This window comes from Anomaloglossus baeobatrachus, chromosome 4 (genome assembly GCF_048569485.1).
Source record: "Anomaloglossus baeobatrachus isolate aAnoBae1 chromosome 4, aAnoBae1.hap1, whole genome shotgun sequence".
Classification (NCBI taxonomy): Eukaryota; Metazoa; Chordata; class Amphibia; order Anura; family Aromobatidae; genus Anomaloglossus; species Anomaloglossus baeobatrachus.
This window is the reverse complement of record NC_134356.1, coordinates 539,859,574-539,874,606: the sequence shown is the minus strand read 5'-3', so window position 1 is coordinate 539,874,606 and position 15,033 is coordinate 539,859,574. Positions and strand designations below refer to the sequence as shown.

Sequence of the window (15,033 nt, the reverse complement as noted above, 5' to 3'; positions counted from 1 at the left end):
GACAGCTTGCTACAATTTTGCTGCACTGTAGCGCACCCGTAAAGGGCTGAAAAACAAGCACAAAGTGTAGAAGCACTCAATGAAGATGCGGATGTTGCATGCGGCGCATAAGTGAAGAAGAGACCAGAGGGAGCTAGGTTGGCTGCAGCAAAGGGACATGTGAATGAGAAAGTATTTTCGCACTGCAATATTGTTGCCCTAGTTTTTGTGGGGACACCAGGGCAAAGTAAAAAACATTCAATTCCCATCAAGTAAATTTAATGTGGATCTATTCCTGGTAAAATTAGACCAAACTGCCAAATTTGAATTTATGCAAATTTGCACATCTCTAATATGTAATCGCAAAACAAAATGTGCATTGAGGTTAACATTTATATTTCCAGGTACGCAGTAATTGGTAACTCCTAGATCCAATGCACATTTTATAAACAACTGGGACTCACTGTGTGCCATTTATAATTATTAATTACTATGTAGTACAGGGATTATTAACCTCCATTCAGCCCAGTTAGACAACTATTAGAGACCAAATTTGACTGTCAACCTTGCACCCACTTCAGTTTTTTTTCCTGATTATTTTTGTTCTTTTATTGTACAAGTTAACTTTACTTTTTATAAGTACTGTATGTTTTAAAATATTAATGGTCAATCCCCAAGTTATAACAATAGAATCACTGATATAATTATCATTTTACTTCTAAATGACATTTACAGCCCACAAGATAGATAGATAGATAGATAGATAGAAAGATAGATAGATAGACAGACAGACAGACAGACAGACAGACAGACAGACAGATAGATAGATAGATAGATAGATAGATAGATAGATAGATAGAAAGATAGACTTGTAGATGGATTTACAAAATGACTGGAAAAAGGAAGGCCAGCAGTGCCATGGTCACTGTTGACTCAGCTTAGTAGAGCAAACAGAAGTTAATGAAACCAAACTGGTTTAGAGTGGCCATTGGATGGTGTCAAAAGTTTGAGGGGTCTAGTCGCCATATTGAGGTGAGTATATATAGTTGGTTAAAGGGTGTGAACTGGAAAATGGCATGTAGGCACCATTGGAAAAGGTCCATCCCTCTCACCCTGGTGAGTATGGGAGTATGTAACTTGGAATTTTTAAATAAGGTATGGGGGTGTCATTTGGCTACTTCAGAAAGTGGTGAAAAAGGGGTTCAGAGTTGGTGGAAAAAAATGGGGTGGGGGTTATACATCTGATAAATGATGAACTGTCAAGTTCAAAATTTGGTTGATTGCCTGGTGGACTTGAGGCTCTTCAAGGTGAGGTCCTGGAGAGTTATCGGTATGGTACTTGTGCTCCAAAGGTGCCCCTGAGCTTGCGGCCATGTCTCAGAGTAATGCTGTATGTTTATATTTATATATATATATATATATATATATATATATATATATATATACATATATCTATATAAATATATATATATATATATATATATATATATACACATATATACAGTACAGACCAAAAGTTTGGACACACCTTCTCATTCATAGAGTTTTCTTTATTTTCATGACTCTGAAAATTGTAGATTCACATCGAAGGCATCAAAACTATGAATTAACACATGTGGAATGAAATACTTAACAAAAAATTGTGAAACAACTGAAAATATGTCTTATATTCTAGGATCTTCAAAGTAGCCACCTTTTGCTTTGATTACTGCTTTGCACACTCTTGGCATTGACATTGGCATCGGCATTGGCATCTTGATGAGCTTCAAGAGGTAGTCACCAGAAATGGTCTTCCAACAGTCTTGAAAGAGTTCCCAGAGATGCTTAGCACTTGTTGACCCTTTTGCCTTCACTCTGTGGTCCAGCTCACCCCAAACCATCTCGATTGGGTTCAGGTCTGGTGACTGTGGAGGCCACGTCATCTGGCGTAGCACCCCATCACTCTCCTTCTTATTCAAATAGCCCTTACACAGCCTGGAGTTGTGTTTGGGGTCAATGTCCTGTTGAAAAATAAATAATGGTCCAACTAAACGCAAACCGGATGGAATAGCATGCCGCTGCAAGATGCTGTGGTAGACATGCTGGTTCAGTATGCCTTCAATTTTGAATAAATCCCCAACAGTGTCAGCAGTAAAGCACCCCCACACCATCACACCTCCTCCTCCATGCTTCACGGTGGGAACCAGGCATGTAGAGTCCATCCGTTCACCTTTTCTGCGTCGCACAAAGACACGGTGGTTGGATCCAAAGATCTCAAATTTGGACTCATCAAACCAAAGCACAGATTTCCACTGGTCTAATGTCCATTACTTGTGTTCTTTAGCCCAAACAAGTCTCTTCTGCTTGTTGCCTGTCCTTAGCAGTAGTTTCCTAGCAGCTGTTTTACCATGAAGGCCTGCTGCACAAAGTCTCCTCTTAACAGTTGTTCTAGAGATGTGTCTGATGCTAGAACTCTGTGTGACATTGACCTGGTCTCTAATCTGAGCTGCTGTTAATGTGCAATTTCTGAGGCTGATGACTCAGATAAACTTATCCTCCGCAGCAGAGGTGACTCTTGGTCTTCCTTTCCTGGGGCGGCCCTCATGTGAGCCCGTTTCTTTGTAGCATTTGATAGTTATTGCCACTGCACTTGGGGACACTTTCTAAGTTTTCCCAATTTTTCGGACTGACTGACCTTCATTTCTTAAAGTAATGATGGCCACTCATTTTTCTTGTCATAATACAAATTCTAACAGTCTATTCAGTAGGATTATTAGCTGTGCATCCTCCAGACATCTGCACAACACAACTGATGGTCCCAACCCCATTTATAAGGCAAGAAATCACACTTATTAAACCTGACAGGGCACACCTGGGAAGTGAAAACCATTTCCAGTGACTACCTCTTGAAGCTCATCAAGAGAATGCCAAGAGTGTGCAAAGCAGTAGTCAAAGCAAAAGGTGGCTACTTTGAAGAACCTATAATATAAGACATATTTTCAGTTGTTTCACACTTTTTTGTTAAGTATTTCATTCCACATGTGTTAATTCATATTTTTTATGTCTTCAAAGTGAATTTACAATTTTCAGAGTCATTAAAATAAAGAAAACTCTTTGAATGAGAAGGTGTGTCCAATATATATATATATATATATATATATATATATATATATATATGTTTCTGCCATGTTTTGGAGCTGCAAGAACCTACCCGCCTTAAAGTTATTTATTGCAATGTTTGTTATACTAAAGGCTGATTTGGTCAAAGCTAATTTTAAAATGGTGGTCTGTTTGTTGGGAAGAGATTTGTCAAAGGGGGTTACAAGGTAGATAGTGAAATGTTCACTGAATTGAAGACTCTAAAATATTACATTCATGTCGTTTTCACCCTGCCCTTCCCTTGTTAACTAAGAAGTATAGATTCAGGGTCATGTCAGCAGAAAACTTATACATTACTTTTACTTTATATTATTAATAAATTCAAATTGATAATTACCCTTACCCGGTAGTAGTCTGTGCTATACACATCTCTCGACATGCCAAAGTCACCGATCTTCACAAGAAGGTTTGCTCCCACCAAACAATTTCTGGTTGCCAAGTCTCGATGAACAAAGTGCTGAGATGCAAGATAGACCATTCCTGAAGCAATCTGTGTAGCAATGTGTAGCATCTGGGACAAACCCAAGTCTCCTTTAGTCTGTCTAGGCTGACCATCAACAAGAATCATAGCATCTGGTCCATGGGCTCTGAAAATGAAAAATTGGAAAATAGTCAGTCATTTGTTTTCAAAATATGTCCAAAATTCTGAAAGCGGTTACTTTTTTATTCTACTGATAGAATTTAAAATTACAAGCATATACATAACACCTCAGAAACTAATTAATGAATTTTAGAGAGCCAAACAAAAAGTTCTGCATTAATTTAAAGAAAAAGCAAAACACTATGATAAAATAGCATTTAATCATCATTTGAAGCCAATGTGGCTGCTATGGAGCTTTGGTGAGAAGTGGCTAATCCTGCATGTTGCCGACCTTTTGAGTGTTGACAATTCTTCTCTAGAGAATCTACATTGTTTAAAAACAGGGGGTCAAAAATAGGCATAAGGGTCTTTAAAAGGGAACAAAGGGGCAAATCCTTCTGTTTTTCATAGTAAAACTGAGAACCATAATTGGGGGATCATTTTAAACTTTGGTTTAGGGTCACTGCTTTTCTTTGTACCTCTCTGATTTGACTTAAACATCTGACTTGTTCTTTAAGAGTTATTTTATGGCAAAAAAAGTTTTCAAACATTATTATACTGATCTAAACATTTGTGTGATCCTACAATGAATACAAATTTCATTGCTTCGTGGTACTGCATTTTGAAAACTCTACAAAAACCGTATCAGTGAATTGTATCTCATTGGCAATTTACTTCCATATATCCCAAGGGTTCCTCTCAATCTCCTAACAAGATGCAGCGAGAGTATTTCATACAAACAAGCACTCTCTAAAACCTATACAAAATCAGATGAACAGCACTAAGATATTACTAAGGACATACTGCCTAATAAATCAAACAACAATTCCTTTATGTGTCAGCATTTTTTTTTTTTACACATTTTGCCCATCATAAACCCATTTCCCCGAGATGGAAAGAATTGAAATTGCACTGAGTATACTATACAATACATTTAAGACATGAAACAAACTACCTTTGTCAGCAGCAACAAAACATATTGCCTCAGTCCATGTTCCTAAGACACTGCACATTCATATATGTGTTTTACGGAGAGTTGTATTCCTTCTTACCGGACTGAAACGCTACTTGGAAATACCAACTATCTAAAAGTAAAATGCATTTGAAATGTGGAGGATTGTCTTCATTGATGTATATTATTTATTCTAATAAATGCCCACAGAATGAATGATCAGAAGCTTTCAGTAAATAACATTATTAAGAAGAATTTAAACCACAGACGTCAACTAAAGATTAACCACCACTGATCAGCTACATGTTTGTTGCTTAGTGGTTGTTTTAAAGCCTCTTTACTAAAGCCCGCTACACACGCTTCAATATATCTCACAATCCGTCGTTGGGGTCAAGTTGTAAGTGACGCACATCCGGCATCGTTTGTGAGGTATCTGCGTGTGACAGCTACGTGCGATCAGGATTGAACGCAAAACCAGTGATCGCAAACACATCGTATCATTCTCTAGAATTGAGCGTTTTGTTGCACAAACCTAGTCAATTGTAACGTGTGACATCCCTCATACGATTTTGGTGTCTGATGCTATGTGCGCAGGTGTGCGCTCTGCACCGCAGCTTAAAAAAGGTCCGCTTCAGAGCGCAGCTGAAAAGCTGCGTTCTGAAGCGCCTCACAATGTCTGTCATTCACTAATCTCTGTCAGTCGGTCACTATCTCTGTCCCTCACTCTCTGTCCATGTCAGTCTATCCCCCTCTCTCATATACTCACCGATCCCCGGCGCTGCACGGCGTTCACACTGCTCCGGCGGCTTTTACTGTTTTGAAAAAGCCGGCCGACCATTAAACAATCTCGTATTCCGTGCTTTCCCCGCCCACCGGTGCCTATGATTGGTTACAGTGAGACACGCCCCCACGCTGAGTGACAGGTGTCACACTGCACCCAATCACAGCAGCCGGTGGGCGTGTCTATACTGTGTAGTGAAATAAATAATTAAATAATTGGCTGAAGGCTGGTATTCTCAGGATGGGGAGCTCCACGTTATGGGGAGCCCCCCAGCCTAACAATATCAGCCAACAGCCGCCCAGAATTGCCGCATACATTATATGCGACAGTTCTGGGACTGTACCCGGCTCTTCCCGATTTGCCCTGGTGCGTTGGCAAATTGGGGTAATAAGGAGTTATTGGCAGCCCATAGCTATGTCCCCTTGCTATGCTGATAGTTCTGCTTCACATAACTTGTCTTATTTACTGCTCCATTCTATGTCCTGTTGGGTATAAATATGTGACTCTTCAGATTTTGTGTTATACCATGCCTGATGAAGAGACCTGAGTAGTCTCGAAAGCTTGCTATTATTACCATCTTTTTAGTTAGCCATTAAAAGGTATCAACCACTGAGGACTCTTAGTTCTTTTAAACTATTTTTTTATCTCTACTGGCTAACATGCTACAAAGATATATTTAACTGCTCTATCATAATAATCATGCATTGAAAATTCCCCTTTAATCATATGACAGAATTTCTTGGGGGATCTTGCACCTCAATAAAGTTTGTGCGATGTCAGAGATAAAATATCTCATTTAGTTTGTATCCCAGGTGATGGAAGGTAGAGGACATTGCTTGTAAGGGCTTCAGACACTGCTTTAATGATGTACACAGCATCTCCATGTTTCTAGAACGTTAAGAAAGAGAATCTCCGGTGATGGGGGAGTGGAGATGGGTCTGATCTTTGAATCATATATTTCTTCTAATTGACAAATTTAATATTATTATCAAGCAATTGGCAACCTCTCAAACAATGGGTCTAATTTAACTAACTAGATTCCTATATTTTAGGTGCATAAACTTTATTGTCATATATTGTTGTTTTTATGTATTTTTGGACATTTAATTAATGAAGTATCCTGTTGCTTTGATAGAAGTACATCCTACAGCAGAGCAATGAAAAGAGTACAAATGAATTAGAACTGGATCGCTAGTCCATGCTGTTCTTTAGACCACATAATTAGAGATGAGCAATACTGATTGCAAAGATCAGAAAATGTTAAAATTGTAAGATCTTTGGCTCGATCGGATCGGAATCGAACATTTGCTTCAAAAGTCAGTGATCTTGCTAAGGATCGGTAAATTTTTGGATGGCAAAAACCATCCCCTCCCTGCCCATCACAGCCATGTCAGGTATTACCATGGCTGTAATTCACAACTGTAAAAAAGGAAGCAAAAGGGTTAAAGCAGTACACACTCATTTAGTCTCTATGTGGCTGCAGCCTATTTCCAGGGCCGATAATTATCCCTAATGTATATTCACTGCTTTCCCTGCCCACTGGCATCTCTGATTAGCTGCAGTCAGATCATGCCTCCATCATCTCTGACAGCATTATACTCAGGTTAGTTGCAATCACAGCTGGAGGTTCCCACAACCCTCCACATTTGACCACAGGTAACCTGACCTCAGGCGATCTTCTGAGGTGAGGTCACTGAGTTCATTGAGGTCTCCTGAGGTCAGGTTACCTGTGGTTACAGGTGGAGGGCCATGGGAACCTCCAGCTGTGAATGCAACTAACTTGAGTGACATCACCGCTGATTACTGCGGCTTATTCACTGCCTGAAGCCCACAGTGGCTACGAAAAAGGGTGTGCACACAGTGGGTGGTCATGCTCTCTAGCCATACACTGTGCCTTCAGATGTAGCAGAGCTGGAATAGTCAAGGGACATTGTAGTGTAGATTACGTCTGACCTGGGTATTTTGAAGGTTAATAAATTGGTAAAAGAGTTTTTTTTAATAAAAAGATAAAGGACTTTTCTGTGTGTTTGTGTTTATTTCCTTTTTCTTATAGGATTAGTGGTGGGGGGTTTCATAGATGCCTACCCATCACTAATCAAGGGCTTAGTGACAGCTAACAGCTGTCACTAATCCCTTATTACCCCGATTGTCACTGCATCAGGGCAATCGGGAAGAGGCAGGTAAAGTGCCGGGATCATTTCATCTAATGGCTGCGGCAAACCTGGGTGGCAGCAGGCTGCTATTTTTAGACTGGGGAGCAATAAGTATGGGTCTCCCCAGCCTGAGAATAGCAATACCAGGCTGTCAGGCTATATCTTGACTGGGTATTAAAATTTGGGGGAACCGCACACCATTTTTAATAAGTATATCTTTATTCAAGTTTTTTAAAAAAAAAAAAAAAAAAAAGCTGCATGAGGTTCCTCTTATTTTGCTACACAGCCACAATAAGCATTTGGCTGGGGCTGCATGCTGCAGTCATGGTTTTCACTGTGCTGGTATCAATACAGGGGGAACCTACAACATTTGTATTTATTTATTTATTCATCACCAGTATAAGGACACAGATAGAGTTTGTAATTGCAACCAATCACGTACGCTTTCTTAGGCTAGTTTCACACTTGCGTTGAACGGCATCCGTTGCATTGCGTTGTGTGACGGATGCAACGGATGCATTGCATATAATGGCACAACGGATGCAACGGATCGTACAAAACAATGGAAAGCTTTTTTTTTTATTATTTTTTTTCTTCTTTACAGTTTTACCGGCAGCAGACTATTGTGAACGATCAGCTGAGCGCTCTCACATGCCGGTGGCCGGGCGCTCAGCTGAGCACACTCACATGCCGGCTGCCGGGCGCTTAGCTGAGCGCTCTCACATGCCGGGCGCTCAGCTGAGCGCTCTCAAATGCCGGCGGCCGAGCTCTCAGCTGAGCGCTCCCACATGCCGGCGGCCGGGCGCTCAGCTGAGCGTTCTCACATGCCGGCAGCCGGCTGCTCAGCTGAGCGCTCTCACATGCCGACGGCCAGACACTCAGCTGAGCGCTCCCACATGCCGGCTGCCGGGCGCTCAGCTGAGCGCTCTCACATACCGACGGCCAGATGCTCAGCTGAGCGTTCTCACATGCCGGCGGCCAGGCGCTCAGCTGAGCGCTCACACATGTCGGCGGCCGGGCGCTCAGCTGAATGTTCGGCCAACGAGAGACAAAATAAAGTTTCTGTGATTAAAAAAAAAAGAAAAAAAAAAAGAAAGATGAGCATGCGCAGTAAAAAAATAGAGGATTCCACCACTCAAAAGAACGTTACATGCTGCGTTGCTTCCGCCCGGCGGACGCAACGGAGCGTCGGCCAGCGGAAGCAACGCAGGTACTTTTGGCACAATCCGTCATCCATACAAGTCTATGGGAAACAGCGGAATCCGTTAACGTTATAGGGTAGGGGCATGGTCCAAAGGCAGCCAATCAGGGACACAGGAAAAAGAGAAACAGTTAATATGGATGATGGATAATTATCAGCCCTGGAAATAGCATTGCAGGTGCGGGGAGACTGTAAGTATGTACTGCTTTAACCCATTTTATTTTCTTTCTTTACAGTCCCCCTACACCATTTTACAACACATCACTTTTGCCTTCCATTGAATTCAATAGGTGTGAGTAAGTTCAATGATCGGATTGGCTAGGATCGCCATTCCGATTGGCGATTTCAGGTGGGTTCGGAGATCCTGAACTGATCTAATACGGGGTAGCAGTGTAAATAGCATGGCAATTGATGCAGTTAATAAACGTGTTAGAGCAGAATTTGCACCAAAAACAGTTTTAGGCCTCTGCCACACTCACGTGAAATTCACGCACGTGCCGAGAGACACGTATTTTCCCTGCGTGTTGCGTGCAGGTAAGTACGTGTCTCTGGTACGTGCGTGACACGTGTGTTCTACGTGTGCTATCCGCGATAGCACATGTAGAATCGCTCATTATTATACTCACCTGGTCCTTCCTGCTGTCCGCGCTGCTGTCCGTGGTGCTGATCTTCGGTCTCCAGCCCTCCCGTCTCCCCGCTGCTGCTGCTGCCAGGCAGTGAAGTGAATATTCAATGAGAATAATGAGCGGCGGTCGGCAGCAAGTGGCAGCAGCGGCAGAGACAGGAGGGCTGGAGAAGGTGAGTTAATGTTTTGTTTTTTTTTCAATGACATGTGTGTTTTCTCCGGCGCGTGTCACACGGGACCGCATCCACACTACACCCGTGTGGTACGGGTGCGGGCCGTGTAACACCCGTGCTGCCGGTGAAAAAACGGACATGTCAGCGCTTTCAAAAACGCACACACGTACAAACGCACACGGACACACGTTCCGTGTGGTTTTACGTGTGTGTGCCTGCTACAATAGGGTAGCATTGCTTAACGTGTCTCCGTGCCGCCGGTACGTGTAAAAAATGACAAACACGTGCCGGAGGCACGGATGTGTGGCGCAGGCCTTAAAAGCAGTTCTAGGGAGATTAAGACAGCAAGACCATACTTTTCTTCAGATTTCTTTAAATGATCAGATACACTTTAAATGTTTAATGATAATAAATGTTCTATCTTCAATATTTCTTCCTTGAACTAGTCAAATATAAATGTATAAGGCTTCATTCATACATCAGGATTTTTATTAGCATTTCACCAGCATTTATATACCAATACCAGGAGGATCCCCAAACCACAGAGCAGGTGTCAATATTTCTATAATAGTTTTTCTCTGTAAGTTCCACCACTAGCTTTGGAGGATGAGCTGTGGTAGAAAGCACAACTAGGGTCTTATCAGGCAGGGCAACAGATAAGTGTAGCTAAAACACACTCACCTGATGGGGTTGTGCCAGTCACAACTCCTATATTCACGTAGAAAAATGGCAAATTAGCCGCAGCCCCAGACAGAGGCAATAAAATTGAGGCAGGAGGAATCAGGTGTATGCCACGCTATCACTAAAGGAATCGATGTTGATTATTTAATCTCTTTATTTCTTTGTACAGCTCAACGCGTTTCAGTGATCAAGTCTCCTTTATCAGGATCTCTGAAAAGCATTGACCTGTACAAAGAAATAAAGAGATCAATAATAATCAAAGTACACCTCAAAAAATCAAACCCCACCATAAAATTCAATACTTTATTCCATTAAACCAACAAAGTGCAAATTAAAAACAGAGTGGTTTGATGCATTAAGTTACGGTCACAGGGAGGATCCCGGGCAGATTCCCTATTCTTTCCCTTCCTGACCGCAGGGGTCGGCACCTTCTTCACACTTAAGAACAAAAGCACTAAAATGCCCCCTCCGGGGGAATATGATAGTACAGAGATATTCTGTAAATTGGTGACCAGGGAACTGACTAAAATTGACCCTAAATGTAATCCCACCCCAACTAACATGACCAGGCAGAAAAGAGAAGTCTTAAGCAACTTGGAAAAAAACCTGGAAATCATAATTAAACCGTCTGATAAAGGCGGAAACACAGTAATTATGAATAGATCAGAATATCTACGTATGTGTTTGGTACTCCTAAATGACAAAGACACCTATGAGGTTCTAAGAAAAGATCCGACTGACACCTTCAGTGGTGAACTGAAGGAGCTCTTGAACAGAGCAAGAGATGATAAACTAATTTCTAAAGAGAAATTTGAATTTCTTTTCCCCAAACACCTTAGGATAGCCACATTTTATACAGTGCCTAAAGTGCACAAAGGGCTCGATCCCCTGAAAGGACGACCAATCGTCTCGGGGATCGATGCCTTTTGCCAAAACAGCAGCACATACATAGATTGCACTTTGTTGGTTTAATGGAATAAAGTTTTGAATTTTATGGTGGGGTTTGATTTTTTGAGGTGTACTTTGTCTAAAGACCCCCCTGAACATTTTTCTAAGGTTTCTAGATCAATAATAATCAACATTGATTCCTTTGGTAATAGCGCGGCATACACCTGATTCCTCCTACATATGTTAGATTGTCTTCCTGGTGTAGTGGCTATAGGGAGAAAATAAACTTATATCCTCCCTGCAGCTGCTCACTCCCAATCATTGCAGCAGTGCAGGAAGCTTTAACAGTTACCTGTGAAAACAGGTCTAGGTGACCTAGGCAGTGAGCGTAGCTGTAATCACACCCCAGCACTTTGATTGACAGCATGTTGCACAACATTTGTCTGCAGAGAAAGCTGTCAGTGTGCTGGTGGAGCAATTATATATGAAGGATATAAGTTCATTTTCTCCCTTCACCTTCAGCCACTACTACATTAAGGACACCTAACATGATTTTAATATTAAATCTGCTGGTAAATAGCATTATGGACATGACAGATTCTCTTTAAGTCTTATTTGACTTTTCCAAAAGCAAAAAAAATATATATATATATATATATATATATATATATATATATATATATATATATATATATATATATATATATTATTCTTCACTAATACTTGTAGCATTTCCTAATCTGAAATGTCTACTGAAACAATTCTGACAATGGACAGATGGGGAATATCGTAGTGTGTCTTGCAAGATAGATCTGGAACTCTCACTATTTTTCACTCTAGAATGATAGTAACCAGTAAGTCAACAATAGATAGAAGATTATGCCTGGTGTTGGGAGATTTGCTCCATCTGGATATATATTATTCAGTGAAATACACAAGTGACTTTTCTGACTTAAAATGTTTGTGTCACATCTTTTTCTCCTCATAAAGTTACATCCCAGCTGCCAGTTTTACTGAGTTTTGTAATAAAACAAATGGTACTATCACCATTCAATTACATAGCATAACATTATTTTTTAGTAGATGCTGAGCATCCTTAGGGAGCATAAATTACAAGACTTGCCTGTCAAAGATGTCAGATTATGTTCTACACTTCACAGGTAAACATAGCCTTGTTTAATAAACCACCTTTGATTCCATGTATCTCTCCAAACTCCATTGTAAATATACATGTCTGACTGAGTATGTCTATATAAAATGGAAAAAGGAGATTAAAGAGATTCTTCACTAGTAGAAAACCCTTTATTAACTGCTTAAGCGTCCTACATAAAAAACATCTATACCTACCTGTCCGACTAGCGCCACTCCTAAGTAGAGATGAGTGAACCTAATGTTCAGTTTTTGATCTGAATGCTGACTTTACTTTACAAGAAAACCAAAGTTCGAGTTTGGGTGCTTTGCGTATCCTGATCACTTGCGTGAGCATCACTGTGCTCAGGTAAGGTTGGTGCTCAGCCCAATGCGAGCCTCTTGCAGTGTTTGAATGGCTTGCACTGGAGGTAGCAACAGCATAATTAGTTGGAGTGTGCACCCCCCAAAAAATATCAGAAACACACCGCCCACCCTCCCCCGGAAGTGTTTTGCTTATGGCTGTCTGCATGTGGATGGAGACTCGAACTGCCAATCAGTGACTCATTGCATTGGATTATGTCAGACCTTTAGGGGTTTTTTGGGGGTGAGCAAATAAAGTGGTCAAAGAAAGACTGCTTCTTGTTTTTATTTATTTAACCTCTCTCTTTTTATGTCTTTCAGGTCCCATTATTGGATTCCATCTGATTCCGTGGACTATGTCGGATCTTCATGTTTTTTTTTATAACAAGGGAGTTGGGGAGTATTTTTTAAAATAAAATCTTTTTCCATGTATCTATCTTTTTAACTCTTCACTTGGTGGGTTAGTAATGGGGAAGTCTGATAGATTCCTCTCCATTACTAACCTATGGGGGATAGATGCCAGATGACATTACACAGCTAACATCAACCTAAAAAAATAATTTGAGTGCCAAATCACCAGGAAAATCAAAAAGAGGAGAGCAAAGTGCCAAAATTGGCACCTCCAATGAATGTGCCACTTCTGGGGCAGCTATGGGCTGGTATATTTAGGCTGGGAAAGGCCAAATATCCATGGCACGTCCCACCCTGATAACACCAGCAATCAGCTGTCCACTTTACCTTGGCTTGTTATAAAAAATAAGTGGAACCTCATGCCATTTTTTTTTAAATAATGTATTTAAGATGTGGAGTGCCCTCTTTTTTTGATAAGCTGCCAAGGTAAAGCTGACAGCTGGGGGCAGCTATTATCAGGGTGGGAAAAGCCATGGATATTCTCCTGTTCTCAGCCTGATATCAGCCTGCCATTGCTTTACCTTGACTGCTTATCAAAATAACGGTGACCACACTTCATTAAAAAAAAAAAATAAAATTAAAAATAAAAATGTGTATTTTTTTTAAACTATAAAATAGCAGACTAACTGCAAACAATCACTAATGTTAACACAGAGACTGGGAGAGGAAACAGTGAATATTAATTTTGTTTAAACATTGGGCCAGTGCAGCAGTCTGACTGCTGTGATATCTTTCTTGCTCTTAATCCCATTTGCTCCCTTTGAAGCCCCCTAGCCCTTTCTGGGACCAATTTACAGCCATTTTACAGCATTTAAGTTTGGGTTTTCACTTCATTAACTTATATGGAGTTCAGGTCCCGGTTCCAGTCCAGATTCCTGGACTGAACCTTGGACTAAAGTCCGTCTGAACCCGGCAAACCCGAACATCGACGGTTCTCTTATCTCTACTCCAGTGCAAAAATAATATTTGGGTTATTAAACAATTACCACAAATCTTAGAACAGAATGCGGCAACTCACTCCATTACGTGCAAAAATATCCTTTATTCTGCGTTATTGCAGACAAAATACAGGAGCATGGGGAGAGAGGGGGTGCAGGGGACGGTGAACGGACGACAGCCTGTTTCGCGCTGACACGCGCTTTGTCGAGTCAAAGTCCAGAAACATTGATTCCACACAACTGTGAGTACGGCTCCACTGTTTGGCAGATTTTGCTCTGCAGTGCCCGATCCTGATAATTTTTATCTATTAAACAATTATCAAATGAAGATTAGCTCATTATTTGACGCCCTGGCCTATCAGGTCTTCACAGGACATTGTGCAATCTGCCCTTCTGCATGGTGTCCATCTCCTCCTTGGTTACCGGTCCCTGGCCTTTGGTGTTGCTAAGAGCAAGCCAATCAAAAATCATAGAAACACTCTGCACCACACCCACCAGACACACCAATGGATAACCTGAAGTGAATAGGGCCGCCCACTTGGTGGGTGGGTTGGTTGGGAGGGTCAGGAGTTTAAGGAGTAGTCAGTCAAGTGGTGACTTTCGAGAGGAGAGGTCACAAGTAGATGGAGGAGGTTAGGAGCTGGGCTCCTCAGTTACCAGGTGGCAGACGTTGGTCTGGGCCTGGTAGGAGCTGGAACCTCGGTTACAGGGGATCATGTCAAGGGGCACGGAACTGTCGAGGAGGGCAGCCGGTGGCCTTGAGCCATCTCCGGGCAGGAGCCAGGGCACGGTGGGGTACGTGGACCCTAGGCCGGAAAGTATCTTCAAGCGTCCTGGTAATTTACCCGACGAGGGCGAAGACTTTATGATTCGTCCTCCACCCACTCCAAAATCGAGGTACTAGCGCAACGAGGGGGATAGAACTTTCCCAAAATGCAATCCAGAAAATCCCAAGCGTGAACCCTGAGAGCAAGTTCACTCCGTTAGCCATACAGGTGAGTGGGACCCGACAGTTTTACACTACAGGGGCCAGCCAATAAAA

The 15,033-nt window shown here is 41.6% G+C and overlaps 1 protein-coding gene across 5 annotated transcripts in view; it reads right to left on the bottom strand.

Moving 5' to 3' along the window:
• The window catches only part of NTRK3 (neurotrophic receptor tyrosine kinase 3), a 1,080,464-nt gene that overhangs the window by 42,349 nt on the left and 1,023,082 nt on the right, over positions 1-15,033 (bottom strand). For 3 of the 5 annotated variants that reach the window (XM_075345946.1, XM_075345945.1, XM_075345947.1), the window contains exon 16: positions 3,455-3,704. In XM_075345946.1, the coding sequence (XP_075202061.1) occupies positions 3,455-3,704 (250 nt within the window). The remainder of the gene's footprint in view (positions 1-3,454; positions 3,705-15,033) is intronic. The other 2 variants (XM_075345948.1, XM_075345949.1) reach the window with 1 other exon arrangement.